The sequence below is a fragment of the Labeo rohita genome, chromosome 3 (assembly GCF_022985175.1).
Source record: "Labeo rohita strain BAU-BD-2019 chromosome 3, IGBB_LRoh.1.0, whole genome shotgun sequence".
Lineage (NCBI taxonomy): Eukaryota > Metazoa > Chordata > Actinopteri > Cypriniformes > Cyprinidae > Labeo > Labeo rohita.
In genome coordinates, this window is record NC_066871.1 from 38,982,807 (window position 1) to 39,005,855 (window position 23,049).

The 23,049-nt window shown below is 37.2% G+C and overlaps 2 protein-coding genes across 4 annotated transcripts in view; both read left to right on the forward strand.

The window, feature by feature from the left end:
* The window catches only part of mast1b (microtubule associated serine/threonine kinase 1b), a 32,266-nt gene extending 25,477 nt beyond the window's left edge, over positions 1–6,789 (forward strand). For all 3 annotated transcript variants that reach the window (XM_051106574.1, XM_051106575.1, XM_051106576.1), the window contains 5 exons: positions 1,300–1,529; positions 1,618–1,740; positions 1,823–1,959; positions 2,042–2,229; positions 3,103–6,789. In XM_051106574.1, the coding sequence (XP_050962531.1) occupies positions 1,300–1,529; positions 1,618–1,740; positions 1,823–1,959; positions 2,042–2,229; positions 3,103–4,634 (2,210 nt within the window). In that variant the 3' untranslated portion in view covers positions 4,635–6,789. The remainder of the gene's footprint in view (positions 1–1,299; positions 1,530–1,617; positions 1,741–1,822; positions 1,960–2,041; positions 2,230–3,102) is intronic.
* A 2,324-nt stretch (positions 6,790–9,113) lies between these two features.
* On the forward strand, positions 9,114–21,011 carry LOC127163376 (GTPase IMAP family member 8). Its single transcript, XM_051106578.1, has 5 exons — positions 9,114–9,335; positions 9,852–9,893; positions 10,160–10,903; positions 17,239–17,922; positions 19,063–21,011. The coding sequence occupies exons 1-5, from the start codon at positions 9,332–9,334 to the stop codon at positions 21,009–21,011; spliced, it is 3,423 nt and encodes a 1,140-aa protein (XP_050962535.1). The 5' UTR covers positions 9,114–9,331.
* Positions 21,012–23,049: the final 2,038 nt, after the last annotated feature.

Here is a 23,049-nt window from a genome sequence, read left to right on the forward strand (position 1 = left end):
AATCCAAATACCTCAGCAACTGGATAGCAACACAATGAAAACTATTCTAGACGCCTCAGCAACCGCATAGTAACAGGCTTAAAACTAATTCAAATCACTTCAGCAACCGCACAGCAACATGCTGAAAACTATTCCGAAAGCCTCAGCAACCGCATAGCAACACACTGATAACTATTCTGAACGCTTCAGCAACCGTATAGCAACGTGCTTTACACGAATCCAAACACCTCAGCGACCGCATAGCAACATGTGAAAAACTATTCCATAACGTCTTAGCAACCACATAGCAACATGCTGAAAACTATTCCGAAAGCCTCAGCAACCACATAGCAACACACTGATAACTATTCTGAACGCTTCAGCAAACGTATAGCAACGTGCTTTAAACTAACACCTCAGTAACTGGATAGCAATGCCTCAGCAACCACATAGCAGCATGCTGAAAACTATTCCGAACGCCTCAGCAACTGCGTAGCAACAGACATGAAACTAATCCAAATACCTTAGCAACCGCACAGCAACATGCTGAAAACTATTTTAAACTCCACAGCAACCGCATAGCAACAGGCATAAAACTAATTCAAACACCTCAGCAACTGCACAGCAGCGCACTGATAACTATTCCGAACGCTTCAGCAACCATAAAGCAACGTGCTTTAAACAAATCTAAACACCTCAGCAAATGGATAACAACACAATGAAAACTATTCCGAAAGCCTCAGCAACCGCATAGCAACGGGCTTAAAACTAATTCAAACACCTCAGCAACTGCATAGCAACATGCTGAAAACTGAAACTGTATTGATTTTTTATTTTTTAACAGCATGTTTTATGTGTAATAATAAAAATACATTAATACTGATTAATAATTAACAAAAAATACAAAATAAAATAATGTTATTAATAATATCTTATTCTTACACTTTTCTGTTTTGGCATTTGTTTAATATATACTAAAAATACATTAATATTTTTTCTTTTTCTTTTTCTCATTAATGAAACATGAAGATGTATAAATCGTTCGTAAAAACCTTTCTTATGTGAATTGTTCCATTCATAAATTTTGTGTAAAATATTAGCATGATACTAAATTTTCCTACTTTTGTTAAATAATATTTTTTTTTAGATTAGAAATGTCAACAACCTACAAAATAGCAAAATAAAAATTACTTTTTGCAACATTACACAATTTGCACACTAACATTTGTACATTCATTAAATAATTCTTTCTAGTCAAGCACTGTCAAGCATTTCAGTATTCATGGAATTGACATGAGCTTGTGATGTTTGGTTTCATAGTTGAGCAGCATGGTACATCTCCATTGGCCAGTCCCATGTCTCCTCGTTCCATCTCATCCAATCCCTCGTCTCGTGACTCGTCTCCGAGTCGTGACTACTCACCTACGGTCAACGTCCTGCGCTCACCGATCACCATCCATCGCTCTGGGAAGAAGTACGGCTTCACCTTGCGTGCCATCAGAGTCTACATGGGCGACAGTAACGTCTACAGCGTGCATCACATGGTCTGGGTACGGACACATTCTGGAACGTTTTTCTCTTTAGTAGCTAAAGAATGTGTTACATGTGATGATTGATGTTGCTTTCGTCCAATCACAGCATGTTGAGTGTGGCGGGCCGGCGCAGGAGGCGGGGCTTTGTGCTGGTGACCTCATCACCCATGTGAATGGGGAATCTGTGCACGGATTGGTGCACACAGAGGTGGTGGAGCTCATTCTGAAGGTACAGGCATTACAAAGACACCTGACTATTACTTTCTGGAGTTATTACTTGATAAATTTAACACAGTGCATTGAATTTTCAGAGTGGCAGCAAAGTAACAGTAACAACCACTCCATTTGAAAACACGTCCATAAAGATCGGACCAGCAAGGAAGCTGAGCTACAAAGCCAAGATGGCCAGACGCAACAAGAAGTCAGCCGCAAAAGATGGACAAGAGAGGTCAGAAAGAGTGTATGCCTTCACATAAATATACTTTGCATCTATATGAATGCATTGCTCAATTGCTTTCTCTATTTTGCAGTAAGAAGCGCAGCTCTCTCTTTCGTAAGATCACGAAACAGTCCAACCTGCTTCACACCAGTCGTAGTCTGTCCTCTCTGAATCGCTCGCTGTCGTCTGGAGACAGTCTGCCTGGATCGCCAACACATAACCTGTCTGCTCGATCGCCCACGCAGACGTACCGCTCTCCTCCAGAGTCCGCCTACCTTGGTCAGAGCTCCTCCCACTGCTTATGATCTATTAAAAATGCTTGTCAGATATGGAATTTCATTGGCTGATTAGGTAGTGTTGTTTTGCACTTCTAGTAAATAAGTTTCATTGCCAATGCAAAATTTAATTAAACATTATTATTTGAATATAAATGTTATATTTTTAAAATAAAATGTGTAAATAAAACAATCAAAAAATTTTTTTTACTATGATTGTATATAGATCTATTATTTATTATGTTAATTATTATATGTATACTTGCATTTTACTCAGTTAAGCCTGACAGTGTATAGTCTTCTTTTATGTACTTAAAATGCATCATAGTACAGTGACGTTAACTGTACTCAAGGTGGCAACAGAGTTACTGTTTAGCGTTTGTAACTATTAGCGCCTCTTGCAACAGTGCTGAGAATGCCAAACGTACATGAATGTCACTCATTATGTGCCTCACAGAATCCAATGTCTCTGAAAACCAAGTTTGTTGCTAGAAGCATTTGTGCATGTATATATATTTATATACATGCTATGCATGACATAAAAGTATGATTCGGGCTTAAGTTTTTAAGTAGCTGAACAATTTTAATAGTATTATCAATGCACAAATGTCTGGTTACAAAATAACTCTCTTCTAGAGAACAAAAGGAGAGTTTTAATTAACTTTCTGCCTCATAGTATGTACTTGAGTGACATTTGACCTTCTGAAGATAATATTTCTGTCACATGTGTTCCCTCTTTCCTTTCCAGCAGACTTGTTGAAATGACCTAGATTAGCATTTGATATTTGGCTTCAGTCAGTGTTGGGTGTTTTGACTGACTGTGTGCCCTTTTCACGTTTGTTTGAGGTTTTGACCTGTTCTGTCTTTGTCCTCTCAGGCACGTCGTCTCAGAGCAGCTCACCTGCATCCAGCACGCCAAACTCGCCTGCGACGTCTCAACACATGCGGCCAAGTTCTCTTTACGGTCTTTCGCCCAAACTCCACCGGCAGTACCGTTCTGCTCGCTGTAAATCCGCTGGGAACATTCCTCTGTCTCCGCTGGCTCACACGCCGTCCCCTACTTCGTCTTCCCCACCGCCCATTGCTGGACACACTGTTGGCTCCTCCAACACCACCCAGGCATTTCCTGCCAAGCTCCACGCCTCTCCTCCAATCACGCGCCCCCGGCCCAAGAGTGCAGAACCACCCCGTTCCCCTCTCCTCCAACGGGTGCAGTCAGCCGAGAAACTTGGCCCGCCCCCTCCACCTTCATTTCCATCCACCTCGTCTTCCGTGGGCTCGGACAGAAAGGGAGGGCTATGCGTGTCCATGAGGAAGCACGGTTTGGAGGTTGTGCATGCCGAATACCGCCGGGAGTCATTCCACTGTGAACACGCCCTCCAGAGCCTGATGGAGATTGAGGGCGAAAACACACCCGGGGCTCCACCCTCTCCACCGGACCAGACGCCAACGCACACGCCCGCCCAGCTCACGATGAGTCCGGCAAGGCAGCTCGGAAGACAGGACTCAATTTCTAGTCGAGAGTCTGAGGGGAAAGCGAAGCAGTCTGACTCAAGTGAAGTCGTTTTAAGGACTGCGTCAAAAACCCAACCAGTAGCAACCACGTTGGATCCTAAATCAACCCATTCTGGTGAGCCACTTCAGAAGGAGAAAGTGGCATCCAAGTCTGAGTCTTCTCAAGTGTCAGTCGTCTCGACTGGGAAGGAGGCATCCAGGGATGCGGGAAAGATTGAATCTCTTACTACAATGAGATCCAGCCCTAAGATACCAGAGAGGACACCAGTTGTCCAGAGCTCTGGAGCACAGGAACTCAAACCCCATAGCCTTCAAACCGATGGTCCTAAAGGGCTGGAAAATGGGAAAGACATGGGAAAGATCCCAGTGAAGGAGAAAACTGCACAGACAATGGTTCCAGAGGCAAGCAAGTCAGTTAAAGGACCTATAAACGTTCAGGGGACTGGACCAAGTTCTGTTGGAGCACCTAAAGTCTCAGAAGTAGTTCCTGCCCAGTCCAAAACCATTGAAGAAAGAACCCCATTGGGGTCAACCAGAGGCCCTCAAGAGGAAAGATGTCGCCTGGAAGCGGCCGAAGAGTCCCCAGCCTCTCCGTCTCCAACCGCCAGGTCGCCTTGCGCAAGCAAATCACGTGCCGTATCTCCTGGCGACAGATCCAGCTTTGTGACGCAGCTCACCAGTGTGGCAAAAACCGTGCTTGGGCCGATGAAGTTGGGCTCTCAGGATGGCGGGAAGACCAAGGACAGCTCCAAAACCAACGAGGACAAACGAGCCGCCACGTTGGGAAAGTCCGAGGCCTCATCTGGGAGTCGCCGTGGGTTGACAGGAACATGGCCCGGGCCTGGATCATCAAAGTCTGAAAAGGCATCGAAGAGCTCTTCCAAGCATTCGTAATATTCCTAATTGGAATATTCTGTATGGAACTTTAAATGGGATACATTCCCAGTATTTGTCCAAATGCAGACTGTTCAAAAGACTCACAGCCATCAAACCAAGATATAATGAAAGAAAAAATTCATAAACAAGTAAAGGTGCTTCAAAATGACCATTGTCAAATATGTTTGTTTGTGCATATGCCATAAGAATATATGCACCATCATATGTGGATGTAGAACAAACCAGTACGTCTCTCTAGATGCATGTTACATGTATATTGTGAATAGAGGAGTCAAAAAAATAAGACCCAATGCTAGTGATCACTGCACATCCAATCATTCCTGCCCCGATCTGTAGAGGGCAGGAGCTGTCATTCACCGTATCAACCAATCAGTTTGTCATATTTAGAAACGAGAGGTAGTTAAAGTGTTTACCTAGTGACCGACACCATGGATCTAAATGATCTCAGTCCAGTACCTCTATACTGTTAAACTGCCAACAGTAGCACTATACTAGAGGCAACAGAATGCCTAACCAGAGGTTTGAGACGGTGGAACTGGTGGAAAAGGGAAATGATTGTTGCACAATGACAGAACCATGTGTATAAGTGCTTGTTTCTGCTGTCTTAATTACATTTGCACTGGAAATGCCCAGCAAAAGTCAGCATGAAATTAAAATTTACCATATTTACTTTCTTAATGTATTGCAATGTTGTTTAATCTGCGTAAAATGTAATTGATCCACCCTGACTAAGGTCTGTAGCTACTTTGTAAGAAATGCAGTAATGGAGTAATTTAATGCATAAACACATTTGGAAAAGAAGCATGAGCGTTATGGAAGTAAATTGGGTTGCAGATGTCGTTTCATGTTGACTTTTATGTGGATAAATTTAAATGTCTTTGGAAAGAAGTAAGGAGAATCTATATAATTTTAATTTGCCACTCTGAGACTGAAGGGAAAACCTCAAGGATGGCATTGTTAAGAAATGATATTGAGATTATTAGATGAACTCTATGAAGAAAATAGGTCACTATGATGTCCTCTTGTTAGATTATATATATTATAGGCCAGTAAATGCACTGTGGATTATACACTTGAATTCTTACAAATCTGACAAAGCCTGAATTATTCTTTAGTATATGCAGAAGAGTTTGTGAAGTATGAGGTGGTATATGTGTAGATGTGTTTCATTTTACTCCATTCAGGGCTTTTAATTCACTTTTGCTACATTGCGTCCAACTTTTATAGGAATTTATTGTGTAGTAGGTTGACATGTAAACGTCTAGTGGTTTGCGAGGGATGAAACAATGTTCTGGAAGTGGCTTCATGTTACGTGTGGAACTGATTCAGTCTGTTTACACTTTAAATCACACGGTCACTCTCACATTTGTGTGAACGTCCTTTGGAGACTCTGTGTAGTGAATATAGCGATGTCTTAGGAGTGTTTGGTGCCACGTTAATGCAATGATTTTCTTCCAATCAGCTGATCCTTGATCCTTGATTGACTGTTTTATGCCAGTAGAGGACTTTACACTTTACCCAAATATATTAACCCAAATATTCTCTGTGGTATTATCATGGTTTTTCAGACAGTGTACCATGATTATTTTGGACATGCGCCTTGAATATACATGGATTCAGTGGTGTCTGTGATCCATGGTATATATCAGGTACCAACATATGTACCATGGTAACACCACAATACTTTTTGTGAGGATAATGTCATCTTCTATAAGTTTAATAATATTTGGGTAGGGTGTTTATGCCTTTATTATGTTTTCAGATTGATTTGTGCAGTAAAGTGTGTGTATGTAGGATAGATCGTGTCAGTTTTCCGTCCGTGTGTTTAGATTCTGTAGGCGTAGCGTTTGCCTGAGACACCGTTACTCACGCAATGAGTACAAGCAATGTTACAGAATGCACTTTATTGATTTATCTCTTTGTATTTATTTATAACTTTATTTTAATGATTTTTGCCCTGTTCGATTATTAAAAACTGTGCTGCTTTGCATAAATCTTCCTCGAACTGTTTTACCTGTGAATTGTTTTTGTACATTCACTTCTTATATCATTGTTTATTTACAGTTTTTTATGATTTCTCACCTCAGGCAATGTTATAAACTAATGCAATTTTAAAAAATGTCAATAATAAAGTGGAGTAATAATAAATAAACCAGTTGTTTGTTTTGTGTTGTTTGTCCTCTTGCATGTGTTTATAGATAAATGTTTACATGATAAATTAAATATTGGTTAATTAATGTGCACATCAAGATTATAGGTTGAAAATAAGATAATATGATATGATACATTTTATATATATATATATATATATATATATATATATATATACAGTAGTGAAAATGGCCAAAATTCACTGGGGGGACTCTACCTGTGGTGGTGGGGGGTTGTAATAATGGTAATTTTAGATGTCCTTTCAGTTGTGCTTAATTATACATTTTTTTTTTTTTTTTTTCAAAAATTTTAATTACACAATTATTTAAATTTAAATAATATGATACAATCAGGAAGAATAAGATACCATAGTCAAATTAAATCAGCACCAACAATTCACCTGTGCACAGCACAGAAGAGCACAAATGTGGCATTAAGGAATATTTACAGATTTTTTGACAAGATTCAGAGGTGGCATTAATGCATTTCATACAAGTGTTATGAGATTAAAATATAAGATTTAATATAACGTTTTGAATATAGAAATATTAAACGATTTAAATTATCCAATTAAAAAAATTAAACTAAAACTGCCAGTAGGTGCCATCAAATCAAAGTTTTTGTGACTGAATCGTTTATTCAATCGATTCAAAAATGTAGATTCATTATAAATGAAAATTAAATGATAAATCATAAATGAAACAGCTGTGATTGTGTTTGGAACTATTTTTGTTGACAAAATAGAGCACAATCAGACAACAGGTTCCTAAAATGTAAGTCACTTAATATTAACTTTTGTATAAAATAAAAAATGTATAAAACTGTTGTGCAATTTCAATTTCACTTTTGCAAACTCCCTTTAGGCTATAATCATTAAAAACTGTCACTTGTCTTAGTTCCCCTGGTGAAAAAAACAGCATATTCTGGTTAGATATGTTTTGATGCTGGTTTATACTGGTCCTTGACCAGCAACATGACCAACTAAGACCAGCATAAACCAGCTAAGGATCAGCTTAAACCAGCATCAAAACATACCTACCAGCATATGCTGGTTTTAATTAATGAAGCTCTTTACACTGCATACTGAATTTATTATTTACACCGTCTCTACAATTAGTTTGCTATGATGAATTACCAAAACTGCAGTCTGCTTTCATGATCTGTGCTGTGAGGAGGACGCGCACCGATAAAGAAGCATTTCTGCAATCATTAGCTGCAATCTGCCTGTATAATGGCAAAAGACGGTATTGTGTAGCGAAACATAGACAAATATTCTGCTACGTTTTTTGTCTACATTGTACTAAAGGGAGGGAAACATTGGGCTTTTAATACGTTTTTATGTGTAGATGAGAGGTTATGATAGTTTTCCTAGCAATTTGTCAGTTGGTTATTGGAAGTAGGATAATTTATTTAACCTAAACATATAGCCTGTATGGTCCTGTTAATCACTGACATCACTTAAAAGGAGTGCAAATTACCTGAATCTAGTTCAAACGCATTTTGATCTGTCATGGTAAACAAATATTGATAAAAATTGTTCTGTGATTTCAGGAGTGATTTACAATGCTGATTTCCAATTCCAAATTTAACTCTGCAGACAAGGAGAAAGTAAAAGCAATTCAGTACAGTTAAATGTGCCATGACGACAGCATACCTTCCATTACAGCATCTTAAGCAAGCATTTAAATAACTTTAATGCTGTTGCAGTGGCTCTCTATTTATTCCCGTAACAAAGGTTTCTTTCCATTATTTATACTTTTTTTAAAATTAGTAATAATATTTTTCAGATTATATTTGAATGAAATTTTTGTACAATGGCAACATAAAATCCACATTATTTCCTTCATATTGTCTTTATAATATGACATTTCTCTCACAGTGTATAATGTAATAGAATATGAATTTCTCTGGGACGAGTAAGTATTTATAATTAAAGCATTTATATTAGCTTATATTAATTTCCCACAAAATAAAATAATCTGAGGATGTTTGAGTGCTGTCCCTCATCTCACTAACTGTACTGTATTTACTATAGTAACTGTTTTGAATAATTTGAATAAATGTCCCCCCTGGCTGGGTGTGATACATTACTCAACTTTGCAAAAACACATAGAAACCTCCTAAATATTTTTTTTCATAGCCGCACGCAGTAGTTTTCAGTTGCAAATGCAGCTGAAATGGTTGCACAGTAGAGCCCTGTGGACAAAGATGTTCAGTTCACTGTATGTGTGTATGGTAAAACTGGTAAAAAGTAAAAAGAGAAGTGTGACTATGACATAATCAAAGCATTTTCTGTTTCACTTTTTCTGTTAGGCTTCATCCCCAGTCATGCTTGTTACTTGATATTTTAACAACATGATCTTGATTACTTAATGCTGTCTTAGTTAGCATTGTAAAGAAGACTGATTATAAGCAGCCGTGAACTGAAGACCTTCTCAGCCTCAGATACGTGAGACTCCAGAAGATCGCGTCAAACACTTGCGAGGAAGATTCTGCTGATGAGTCAGAATTCAGCACAACGCTGACGATTAAAAACATCCACAATGGGTAGGCAACAAATCAAAAATTAAGCTATAGGCTAGAATGATTCTATCATTTTTATAAGTGTAACAAATTCAGCTTTTTTATATTTATAAAGTAGGCTACATGGAGTAAATAAAGATAATCCATGTACAAGTAACATTTTTTTGAGTGGATGTAATTCATTAAAAAGTGATTAAATATGCAGTGGATTTGTTACAGAGAAGTTTTAGTTTAGTTGTGTGTTCAGTATTTTGAGGTGTTTCTTTTGTATTCTGCTGGGTTTCATCTAGATTCATTCATATCATGTGCAGCCAAAGAGTTCGAACCATGTAAGCTTCAAATACTAAAAAAAACAAAAAAAAAAAAAACAGAGACACTACTTTTGAGAGTTCAAATCACAACGTTCTGTTGTTGATCTGTTTATCAGCTTATAATAGGCAACTTTCATATGTTCTCTAATTCGCTAATTCTAGTCACGATTAATAAAGGTTCAACTGTTATATTCATTAGATGTGATACTATATGGATGATTTTTTTCAGACAGTGAAAGGCGGCGAAGTTTAAGTGTTGATCACCCTAACAGTAAGTCAATTAAATGTACTATGTAAATATGACTGCATATTTTGTTCTTACATTCAGTAAATGGTTTGTTGTAATGTGATTCACGTTGTAATGTGAAATGTGATTGTGAATTATTTAACACAACCAAACCATTTCTCTTTTTTTATGTATCAGTAATGTAAATACTCATGGATGTTTAAAATGGTTGGTACTGTGGTATTGCAGATTCTTAGATGATCATTTTTTTTGTGTTTCTAACATTGTAGTATGTATTTTGTGTGTTCCAGTGAGTGATCTGAGGATTGTTCTTCTGGGGAAGAATCTATCAGAAAACAGGAGAGTCAAAAACCTAATTCTGGGAATAGATCTGTGTGAGACTGAAGAACCTACAGCATTAGTGCAGCACAATGTGACAAAAAACAGTGGAATGGTGAATGACAGATGCGTCATAGTCATTAGCTCTCTTCATCTGCTGAATTTAAACTTCTCAGATTATCAGATCAAACTGACAGTGAAAGAGTGTGTGAATCAGTCTGATCCAGGACCTCATGCATTCATAATTGTACTGCAGTATAAAGACTTCACTGAAGAAGACATGAGAAGAGTGAAACAAGTGCTGAAAGAATTCAGTGAGGATGCGATTAAACGCACCATTGTTATCACGACTGATAAAGAGACACACAGATCAATGATTTGCTCTATGATCAGCCATCCTGAACAGTTTATTGTATGCTATGCTCAGGTGCCAACTATTCATCAATTAACAATGGAATGTGGAGGAGGACATCTTCAGCTGGATGAAAGAAAAACAGCATTGCAATCAGATATATTTCAAAGGGTTGGCAAGATACTCAAAGAAATCAAGGAAGAGTATCTCACATGTGACATATTTCATGATGCTACAGGAACGTCTGCAGACGAAGAGCAGCTAAATTCAGAGGAAGAAAACAAGAAAAGCTCTCACCACAATAACGATGGAAAACCCAAAGAAAAGAGACAGAAAAGCAGAAGTGATGAAGGAAGTCGCTTTTGTAAGTTTTCAAAATTGCTCTTTTAAAATAAACTTTTATATATTGTGTAATTACACATTAGTCGATCTGACCAAACAGTCTTTGCACAGTCTAATCAGTACTTACAGACAGGGCTCGAACTGAGGGGGATGCGGGGGATGGCATCCCCCTTGTTGAAAAAATGATAAAAAACATCCCCTCTGTAAAACCACCACCCCCTTTAGATTATTAATTTTGTGTATAATGTTATTTAGCAGTTATGATGCAAAACTTATCATGGAAGTGAAATGTTAAAATTCTCTATATATGATAATTTATAAACTAAATAACAGCGTTTGGCCAATCAGACCTCAAAATTGTGACCTGCACGCAAGTCGAAGCAAGTTTCCATAATTGGTCGCACAAAATGGTTCAAGCGCAACTTCTAAAGTTCTTTAATAAGACGGCAGCAGAAGGTATGACATTTCCTTGATTAGAATTTAAAGACATCCCTCTGACATTATGCTGTACATGTGACTGTAAGGGCCTGAGAGACAATAGAGGAGCTGACATTATCGAGTATTGCAAAAAAACATGTTTTGGGAGTCCAAAAGCATTCACTACTATGATGAAAATGCACATATGTACAACTCAAGCAATGAAAGAAAAAAATACCTATGTGTTGTAACGAGTGAAAATGTTGTGGCTCCTTTAAGAGCAGAGCTTCATTCTGTAAACAATCTGCAGCCACATGTGCCACGAGAACCGCATGTATGCGGATCCAATGGTTTTACTTTTAATTTCTGTTGCTCATTTAAGTTGTCTTCTTTTGATGATAAGTAACGCTGTTGACAGGAGAATAAAGCTCCAGATGTGGAATGCGACCTGTGTGCGGTTTGGCTGATTTCTGCTGCAACCGTAGACTGTAAAAAAATATGGACGTAAGGAACGATGCGTCAGCGCGGCCGCCATCTTGGGTCGGGGGAAGCCGCGTCTACTCTGCATTAGTTAACATTGGCAGAGAACTATCAACGATTAAAATCACCTTAATTTGCTTAATTTTCAACCGATTTTCAAGCCCTTTGGTTTATTATAAATGTCAGACATATATTTATGATAGAACATAAATAATTAATTAATCTATGTTCTATCATAAATATGTGATATATCATATACAATACAATACTTAGACACACGTACATAACTAATTAATTTGTTCTATAATGGACAAAACAATTACAAGGATGCTGATAGTGATATGAAAAAAACATGAATAATATAAAATAAAGTATATATAAAATATAAATAAATAGATAAATAATAGAGCAAACTTTAAATTAATAAAGGCATGAGTTAAACAATTATGGACTTCCTGACCAACAGACTACATAGACAAACATCTACTTCAAAACTAGGTGTAAGTTTATTATTCTTCCACTTCAGTGAACTTAAAATTAACTATTGTTACTTACCTTAGCCTAGTCTACTGCACACAAAATGGCTACACAGGGTTGCTGCAGGATTTTTAAGCTCAAATTTAAGACTTTTTAATACCTTTTTTAAGACCTGCACAAATAAAATGAATACCATATGAGCAGGGTAAGGCAATGTCTATGGTTAAATATTAAACTGTAAAATGACTGTAAACTACTGTAAAAAACGATTTACAGTTCAGATTTTTCACAAAAACAAAAGGTTTTATAAAGTGATACATTTCACATTTCTTTAAAGTGTCAATTTTTAAGTAAATAGAAAAAAGTATTCCTTTTATTAATTGAAACAATTATTATCAATAAATTATTATATTAATTTAAAAAACATACAAATACATGTTAGTGTTTAGATTTTTATGAAGAATTATCTTCTAACTGATCCACCAGTTCACATTTACAGCTCTGCATGTTTGCAGGGTAAAAACATGGGTCACTTTTCGCTTTGGTCTGAACAAAAACAACCTCAATACTATGTTCCTGCAAAACCATATTTCTGGGACCCTATTTTTTGAGACAGCGCCATCTAGCAATTTCATTTCAACAAAGAAATATCAAACAGACGCAAAGACTAGATCCATTGAAACTATTTTTATTTTATTTTTTTATCTTTCCATCTTATTTTTAATGTAAAAGCTGACATAAACTTGAGTGTTCAAAGGGGTGTCAGCAATCTCCATTTAGCCCATTAAACTATCCAAAACAGTTCATTGTGCTGCTGGATGTTGTAAATTAGTATTTGTATTCAAATTATTTTAAATTTATTAAAGTACTCATAAACACACTAATTTGTACAGCAATTGTTTTACTGTTTACTTCACTTTGTTAAGTGGGTCACACGTCAGACATGAAGCGCAGCAGCTAATGAACTGAAGTCTAGAATATATTGAAATAAATTAGGCTAAATATTTCAGGGGTAAGTTTAGGATTAGGAGTTGGTTAGGACAATAATTAAGTGTATACAATTAAACAACTAAATTCAGTATTTCCTTAAAAATAATAATATACAGAATTGAATAGCTACTGCTATAAATAGTAGCTGTTAATGCATACATAATACAAATAAATAAATACAATAAAATAAAATAAAAATAAATAATTAAAAAAAAAATTACAGGGTCCTAAAAATGCGGTTCTGAAACTACAGCCTCCTGTATTGTAAGAATACCCTACTCAAAACAACAGGCATATTGAAAATGCACATTCAATCTCTGCCAGCAGATGGCGCATTCGGAACTGCAGACATGCGTTTCCCCGGTAACCGCAGTACACAAAGCAGCTCAGCACCGGACTTTGAACGCGCAGCGCTCATGTTTATTTAACGAAATCACAGCCTTTTGAAGTTTAATCGTGACACTAAGCTGTATCGCAATTCTGGTCTTCCCGTGCCTAAAATTTAAGACCTCTTAATCATAATTAAGACTTTCTTGTACAATTTAAGACTTTTTATGACCTTAAATTTGATAAACTAAATTTAAGACTTTTTAAGGACCCGCGGGAACCCTGACTACAATGGTGTGAAATCCATACTTAAAAATACATGTTAATTAAAACATTTGAATTGTACTGGTTTATTTTGTACATCAGCAAGCCTGCAATACAATGACCCAGCGTAAAATGGTTATATAACACAAAAACAAACATAACGTGCGTACTTAGTGTGAAAACATCTTCCAGTATTTACAACAGCTTATTAAATGATTAGGCTACAGTATATAACACAGGTTAACCATTCTTTGAAAACATCCAGTTCATGAAAAACTTTGGCGCTTCCTTCAGATCCCCGACCCAAGATGGCGGCGATGTTGACGTATGCTTAGAGGCCCAAGGCGACATCTAGTCAGTATATATATCTATGAGGTTTCTGAAGAGCATTTTTGAAGCTCTTAGGCTATGTTCACACTTGGCGTCTTTTTTCAAACTGCCAGCGTCTGTTGTACATTATAATCCTATGGAGTAAACCACCTTTTCAAAAAAGTCATGAGCGCTTTTTTAAACGCCACCGCCGGCGTCTTTTCAAGTTGAAAAAAGTTCAACTTTTCTGAAAGAAACGCCCCACGTCAAGTGTCTTTTTGACAGCTGACCAATGACAAGCGAGTAGCCAGAACTGACGTTTCCATAACAACAACAACAACAAGTTGAAAAAAAGTTCATTTTATTTTTCTGACAAAAAAGAAACGCCCCCCCCCTCTCTCTCTCTCTCTCTCTCTCTCTCTCTCTCCCCACGTCAAGTGTCTTTTTGACAGCTGACCAATGACAAGCTGCAATTCATCGACTAGCCAGAACTGGCTGCAAAAGGGAGTTTCCATAACAACAACAACAACAACAAGAAAAAAATGGAGATGGTGTCGCTAATTTTGCCCTTCATGATAGATTTTTTTTTATTTTATTTGTTGCTTAAAGTTAACATAATTTGACAAAAACAGGTGGATTGGCGCTGTCACCACACGCTAGGTGGGCGTGGTTTCAGCAACCAGCTCAACCCACGTCCCGCCTATTTGCCCATTTTCGATTATCCAGGAGTGACGTGCAATGACGTGATTCCAAGATGGCGATGGCTGACTCCCGCCCACTAAGAGCTTCAAAAATGCTCTTCAGAAATCTACGGGTGACGTCACGGACACTACGTCCATGTTTTTTACAGTCTATGGTCTAAATACTGCCCTATCAAGTAAAGGGCAAAAATGCTAAAAAAAAAAACAAAAAAAAACACCAGTGCAAGAGCGAGCTTCCTCTTTTCTCGAGATTCATATGATTGAAGCTGTTGTTATAGCAACAAAAGACGCCCGCAGCTGCAATGCTGCCAGATGCGGCGGTGTCAACTTTTTCTTGTCAAAAAAAACACCAAGTGTGAACATTACCTTGTACCAAGCTTGAACCTTAGTGGGCGGGAGTCGGCAGTCGCCATCTTGGAATCGCGTCACTGCACGTCACTCCCGGATAATCGAAAATGAGCAAAGAGGCGGGACGTGGGTGGAACTGGTTGTTTAAACCACACCCGCCTAGCGCGATGGTGGTGATAGCAGCGGCAATTCACCTGTTACTGAAGTGGCCACGCTCTAAATTATGCAAAACTTTAAGGCTTAATATAATTTAAACCGATGAGTTATAAAAAAAATTCACCCCCCTCACAGTTGACATGAAGGGCAAAATTAGCTACATAGACCAAAACCACTTTTTGTACCAGGCTGTAAACATATTTTTTTTCTGCTGTAAAGATGGGCATTTTAACATAGGGAGTCTATGGGATTGACTCCCTTTTGCAGCCAGTCTCTATAGCAGCCAGTTGATGAATTGCAGTTTTAGTCACTTCCGCGTTGGCTTCAAGAGGGAGATCGGGAGGTTGCGGCTTGGCTGCAACTTGAGTTAGGCGAGCTATCCTTTAACCCTGACCCAGCATGTTACAGTGTGATTTTTTTTTCTTAACATATATTTATTATAAGCTATATTAATCTTATACAACAGTGCAGAGCAACACTGCTCTGTTTCGTTCTTGAATTTATCCGTTTTTGAATGAATCAAGTGAGCAGGTGATTCAACGAATCATTTGGATATTTACTTGTTTCGCATCTGATTGAATCAGCCGTTTTGAACAAATCGTTCGATTTTAATTATTCAATTTTAATTATAACTAGTTTATCAAAACAGGGACTTGCTGCCATCTGAACTAAACCAGACAAGATGTTTGTCACAAACCCACTCCTGAACGTCAGTCTGCTTGCCACCAGAAGTCGCTTTGACATTCACATCTCACTGACTGTTACACCACACCCCGGACTACCTTCCCCATCAGCCATTGTGGCCATCACCTGTACCCAATCAGAGACCCTATTTAAACCCCGGACTTCCTGTCAGTTGTGCCGAGTATTGATTTGCATTTAGCACTTTCTTGTGTGTTAGCAACTGTACAGAGCCTTAAGTCTGTTCGTGTATTCTGTTGTAGTCTAGTCTAGTTCCTGTATCTTGTCATCCGAGCCTAGTACCTTTGCTTTGTTATATCGTCTTGTCTGTCTTGCTGCCTGCCTTTTGAAACTCTCGCCTGTCTGGATTACTCTATTGCCTCGCCCTTCAGATAACGTTTGCTGTGGATCGACCCTCGCTTGTGTTACGGACTACTCTTTCGTCTTGCTGTCTATACTCCTGTTAGCCGTTGTCTGACCCTGCCTGCTATGACCATGTCTTTGTCTCGTCCTGTTAATAAAAGTTTGCAATTGGATCCGCCCGCTTCACGCTTCATTCCTCACTCTGTGAATGTCAAAGCGATCTCTGGTGGCAAGCAGACTGACTTTCAGGAGTGGGTTCGTGACAATGTTAGCACAATTCAGCAATTTATCCTTTAATTATCTTCATTATCCAAAATCCCTCCATTTCAGGTCCCAAAAGGAAAAAGGCTTGTAAATCATTAATTCATTAAATAAAGCAATTTTTTTATTATATAAATATTTAAAAAATTAAGACTAATTTTGTAATCATTACGTAAAATTAGCTTCAGGTTTTGTGGAAACAAAAAACAGTGGTCAGGTTTTGTGAAAACAGGTTTTTTAAAGGTGTATATTGAAGTTTGCCCTCACTTTGCTGCAGTAGTTCTGTGTTGTTTGAACACAATCCTTACTAGTGTTTGATGGTCACGTTAAGCTTGTGTTGTTTAAAGTCAGAATACAGCATGACTGTAAACACTGTTTTATATTGCTTAGACAGTTATTTATTTATTCCTTGTTTATTTTCCCCCCAACCAATACAAGAAACAAAAGTCCAGATATTCATATTCGTCCTAACAGTAAGTTTATTTAACCATGGAAAGCTAATAATTTAAGACAAGAAATGTTAAGAAAGTGTGCCATATCAAAGCTTGAACTGTTTCTAATGTTTCTTAATTTGTTTTTTCAGTGTCAGCAAATTTAAATAAAAAACAAAAGCTAAACTTGGTGCTGTGTGGAAGTAATCCAACATTTAAAGTTTCTGTGTCCAAACTTTTACGAGGGAAGAAGATTAAACCTCCAGATCAGAAAGCAAGCAATAAAGAATGTGTGAAGAAAGAGGAGAAGATTCATGGTCGTCTGATCAGTGTGGTGGAGCTTCCAGCTCTCAGTCAGCTCTCAGAGGAGGAAGTGATGCGTCAGACTCTCAACTGTATGTCTCTCTGTGATTCTGGAGTTCACATGTTCATCATCATTATTCCTGATGCTTCACTGACCAATGAAGACATAGCAGAAATAGAAAAGATTCAGAAGACTTTTTACTCCAAACAGCATTTCATGCTGCTATTCATATTAGAGCGCAGTGGGAAGAAGGAAGAAGGACTTCCGTTAGATTTTGTCATATCCGGCACAGAATCTCAGAGGTTATTCAGTCGCTGTGGAGGTCAGTACAGATTGACAGGGTTAAATGAACCTGGAAACTCAAGACAGATCCCAGAACTACTGGATTATATAGAGAAGATGAGGACTGAACCATATTCACTTCAGATGTATGTGAAAACTCAAGAGAACAGAGTCAGACATGAACTAGAGGAGAAACTGAGTGAAATGAAGAGCAAAATCAAAGAGTTACAGCAGACAATTCAGTTAGAAGGTAAGAAGATAAAGTAATTGCTCTCATTTATGATCTATTATATTTATCTAAGCAAAGAGCTAAATTTTTTTAAAAAATTCCACATGCAGTGAATATGCAACTGATTATGAGTGTTCATTTTACATAAAATGTTGTTCGAATGCATCTACGTTCACGTCTTTGTACAAAGACACTACAATTTTACAATACTGACATATTGACGCCAGCTAAAATATACATTTGTTTGACGAGTGTGGAACCTGAGTTTTGACTTAAAAACTGACCAAAAGGGTAATCCTATTTATATAATCTGTAAGTAATACATTTTATTTATCCAGTGTAATCAACTTTCAGAAACCACATGACCCAAATTTAAGTATTTATTCATCTCCATCCTTAGTATTGACAATGAGTCCAATCTAACAAAAATCTTTTTTGTCTATTCATGAATTAATAATTATTTTGAATCTGTACTTTTTAGTGAGCTAGCTGAAGTAGTAAATCAAATTGGCCTAAAAGGTTCATATCCTGAGTCAACTGATGCACAAGACACTAAATCAATGAATGTGTCTAAAACTTGTAAGAAATGTGGTGAAATCTACTTTTGCTCAACAGTATATACTGACTGTCAAAATGGCACACAAAATGGCACACGAAGAATACTGTGAGGGCTTATGAAGTTACCGAATGTAATGTAGGCACTTTAAAGATTCAGTTGAGACAACCCTCTCAAACATTTGATGACTGTGACCATTGACACTAGCTGTTTTATGAATGATTTTGTAAATGAGGTACAGTATACTGCAGAAAATAGATTACTTAGATACCAGCTTAACTGAAATCCTAGATAAAACTCCTGCATTTTATTTCCAAAAGTCTGTAACCTGAACAAAACTAGATGCTGCTTAGACCACCAGAACATAGTAGCAGATCATCCATCTCCATTCGTCATCAGTATACCAAACCTATGAAAATGACAGCAGACCTCTGCTAAAGAAACTTTACTAGCATTTCAGAAGAGCAAAATCCCCTCTGACTTGATTCTTACCCAGTGAATAAAGATATTGCGATATGATTTGTTTTAGTAGACTGAAAAACACACCTGAAAAACACTTGAATCTGCAATATACATGTTTAATTCCACCAACTGAATTTTTTCAGGTGCTGAAGGTGACACAGACGATCAGGAGTGTTTGAGGATTGTGCTGATTGGGAGGACAGGAAGTGGGAAGAGTGCAACAGGAAACACTATCCTGGGAAGATATGAGTTTCACAGCCAATTAAGGCCAGATTCAGTGACGACAGTTTGTATGAAGGGGTTTGGTCAGATTGATGGTCGATCAGTAGCTGTCGTTGATACTCCAGGCCTCTTTGACACGACACTATCAAATGATCAAGTGCTGGAAGAAATAGTGAAATGTATTTCCATGTCGTCACCTGGACCTCATGTGTTTGTCATTGTGTTGAGTTTGGGAAGATTCACCAAAGAATCAATGGACGCTATGGATCTGATAAAGCAGATCTTTGGTCATAAAGCTGCTCAGTTCAGCATCGTTCTGTTCACTAGAGGAGATGAACTAAACGAATCCATACAAGATTATGTGAGCAAATATAATTGTGCTGAACTCAAGAAACTGGTCAGAGATTGTGGAAACAGATTCCTGGTTTTCAATAATAATGAAAAACAAGACAAAACTCAAGTGTTTCAACTGTTAAAGATGATAGAAGAGGTGAAAAATACTAATCAGAGTCAGTACTTCACTAACAGCATGTTTGAGGAGGCAGAGATGTCCATTAAAAAGAAAATGGAGGAAATACTGAAAGAAAGAGAAAGAGAGATTCAGGCACAAAATGAAACATTAGAAGCCAAATATGAGATGGAAAAGACAAACCTGATGAAGAGACTCGAGGAAGAGAAAGAAAGAGCAGATGAAGAGAGAACGAAAATGGAGAATCAATTCAAAGAAAAAGAGGAAAAACTCAGAAAAGTGTTTGAAGAAAGAGAGAAAGCAGAACAGAAGAAACGAGAGACTGAAAAGCAGAAACAATCAGAAGAGGAAAAACAGCAAAGAGCTGAATATAATAAAAAAATAGAAGAAATGAAGAGAAAGATTGAAAACCAGAGATCACAGTATGAAAAACAACAAAAAGAGAGAGAAGAAGAAGACAGAAAGAGAGAACAGAAATACAGACGAGATAAAGAAGAGATGAAAAATAAACAAAAACGTATTATAGCAGAATTACAGATTAAACAAGAAGAAGAAACAAAAAAGAGAAGTCTGGAGGAAAAACAGAGGAATGAAGAAGAAGAGGAGGAGAGACAGAGATGGCAAAGGAAAATAAAAGAGGCTGAAAATGACAGAAAAGAGATTCAAGAGGAAATTAAACGACAGCAAAGAGAATGGGAGGATGAAAAGAAACGACAGATGAGAGAACGAGAAGAAGAAGAAAGAAAGAGAAAAGAGAAACACGAGGAACAGCTGAGAGAAAAACAAGAAGAACTGGAGAAAATGAGAAAGAAATTTGAAAGAGAGAGAGAAGAAGAACAACACAAGATAGAGGAGGAGAGACAGAAACAGAGAAGAGAAAGAGAAGAAAAAGAGAGAGAATATGAAGACAAGAAAACTGAAATGGAAAGACATTATGAACGACTGGAACGAGAGAGAAAAGAGGAGTGGGAGAGAAGAAAACGAGAAGAGGATGAAAGACGAGAGGAAGAGAGAAAGAGATGGAAGAAAATGCATGATGATCTGAAACGAGAGCAGGAAGAAGAGATCAAGAGAAGAGAAAAGGAGGAGAAGGAAAGAAAAGAAAGAGAAGAGAAAGAGCGAGATGAAATAAAAAAGGAATATGAAGAGAAAATAAAAGTCATAAAGAAGAAGCATGAAGATGAAGCCAGAAAACAAGCAGAAGAACTGAATGATTTCAGAGAGAGAAAGGAGCAGCACATTCAGGAGCTCCAACAGATGCTGGAAGATCGTCAGAAACAACATGAACTACTGGAAAGACTCCACAAACACCTGCAGGAGCAGAAAGGAGCTGAAATAAAGGAGCTGCAACAAGAAGTTGAAAAACTGAAAAATAAAACAAGTGGCTGTGTCATTCTGTGATTGTTTTCAAGGCATATATATATATATATATATATATATATATATTTTTTTTTTTTTTTTTTTTTTTTTTTTTTAAATCTGATATGGCAACATAATTTTTTCCCATTTATGCTTCACTTTAACATCTAAACAATATCTTTCCTCCAGACCTGCTTGTGATAAATTGAATTTGCTAACTGTAGTATGAGTCAGTGTCCTCCTCTTCCACCAATGTTTTATATTTGATTTTATATTTCATTGTTTTTCAATAAATGTATGCTTGCTTAATTTCAAAAGACAAAGCAACTGATATACAAAACCTTTTTTAAACAAATTTAACTTGCACATACATTTTATGAGATCCTAAAATGATGTCTCTATCCCTAAATAAACTGTCTTATAGACTTCATACAAATATTAAGACCTGTCAGTGATTTTTCAGGAGTTTTACAAATCAGAATGATGAAGTTAAAAACTCAGGGAAGGGTTAACCAACCAAAACTGTACTGTGAAGCCTTTGATAAATGAAAATAGCAGAGTTAAGCACTCAGGAAACATTAATCAGGCTTCATCAAAAAAAGTGATTTAGTATTTTATGGTTACACTCTATATTTACTGGACATAGCCATTAACATGAAGAACACCCTTTCACATTCCTGACTAGTGGACTAACTGAGAATTTGATGGACAATAGCTGTACTGTGAAAAAACTGACATATCACAGAGGTCAAAATAGTTTCAGTCTTCTAAGTATCCAACTTTCTGAACTATACACATTATAAAATTAGGAGTCACAAGGAAAAAAACACTGGGGGGACAGTCTCCTGAACTCACACACCATGATCATGCTGGAAAAAAAGCAATTAGAAACAATCACAGTATTGGTTTTAATGGAAACTGTAATGGTCCCTGTTGTCCGCCACTGGTAATTTGTCGCCTTCTGTTGGTGGCATGTTAAAACTACTAATTCTTAATGGAAAATCTCTCAAAACACTACAGGAAACCATTTTTTAATGATTAATAGTTAACAGTTGATGGTTTGTAATGTTTATAATGGTATTTGTAGTTCTATAGTTGTATGTTAATATATTGTATTACCAAGTGAACTCTGATTGGACGGTTGCAGGGACCTCATGTTTATGAAGTAATCTGTTTGATTCAAAATATCTCCAAATACATTCTTACTAGTTCTTTATGAGGTTGAAGATATCTCCAAATGAACAGGTAGGCAAGGCAAGGCAAGTTTATTTATATAGCACATTTCATACACAAAGGTAATTCAAAGTGCTTTACATAAAAGGAAGTAGAATAATCATAAAAACAATGATCACAACAATAAAACAAAAAAATGTAAAATGTAAAAACTGATTGATATAATGATTTAAAAAATGATATAAAAATTGATTTAAAATAAGTTTAGGACAGTTAAAAACAGAAAATGATTATACATAATGCAATCAGTTTGGACGAAGCACAGTGCTCATTCAGTAAATGCACAGCTAAACAGATGAGTTGTGAGTCTAGATTTAAATGTAGCTAATGTTTTAGCACGTTTGATCTCTTCTGGAAGCTGGTTCCAACTGCGGGCAGCATAATGGCTAAAAGCGGATTCCCCTTGTTTTGTGTGAACCCTTGGTATTTCTAACTGACTCGATCCTAATGATCTGAGTGGTCTGTTAGGTTTATATTCAGTGATCATATCTGCAATGTATTTAGGTCCTAGGCCATTGAGTGATTTATAAATGAGTAAAAGTACTTTAAAATCAATTCGAAAAATAACTGGAAGCCGGTGTAGGGACCTGAGGACTGGTGTGATATGCTTGGATTTTCTGGTTCTAGTCAGAATCCTGGCAGCAGCGTTCTGGATGAGCTGCAGCTGTCTAATGGTCTTCTTGGGAAGGCCAGTGAGGAGACCATTACAATAATCCACCCCACTTGTGATAAAGGCATGAACAAGTTTCTCCAAGTCTTGACTGGAAACATAATCCAGGTAGTAGTAGCTATTCTGTTTTTGATAACACCTATTAATTAATCTAATATATTGACTAGTATCTTTTTA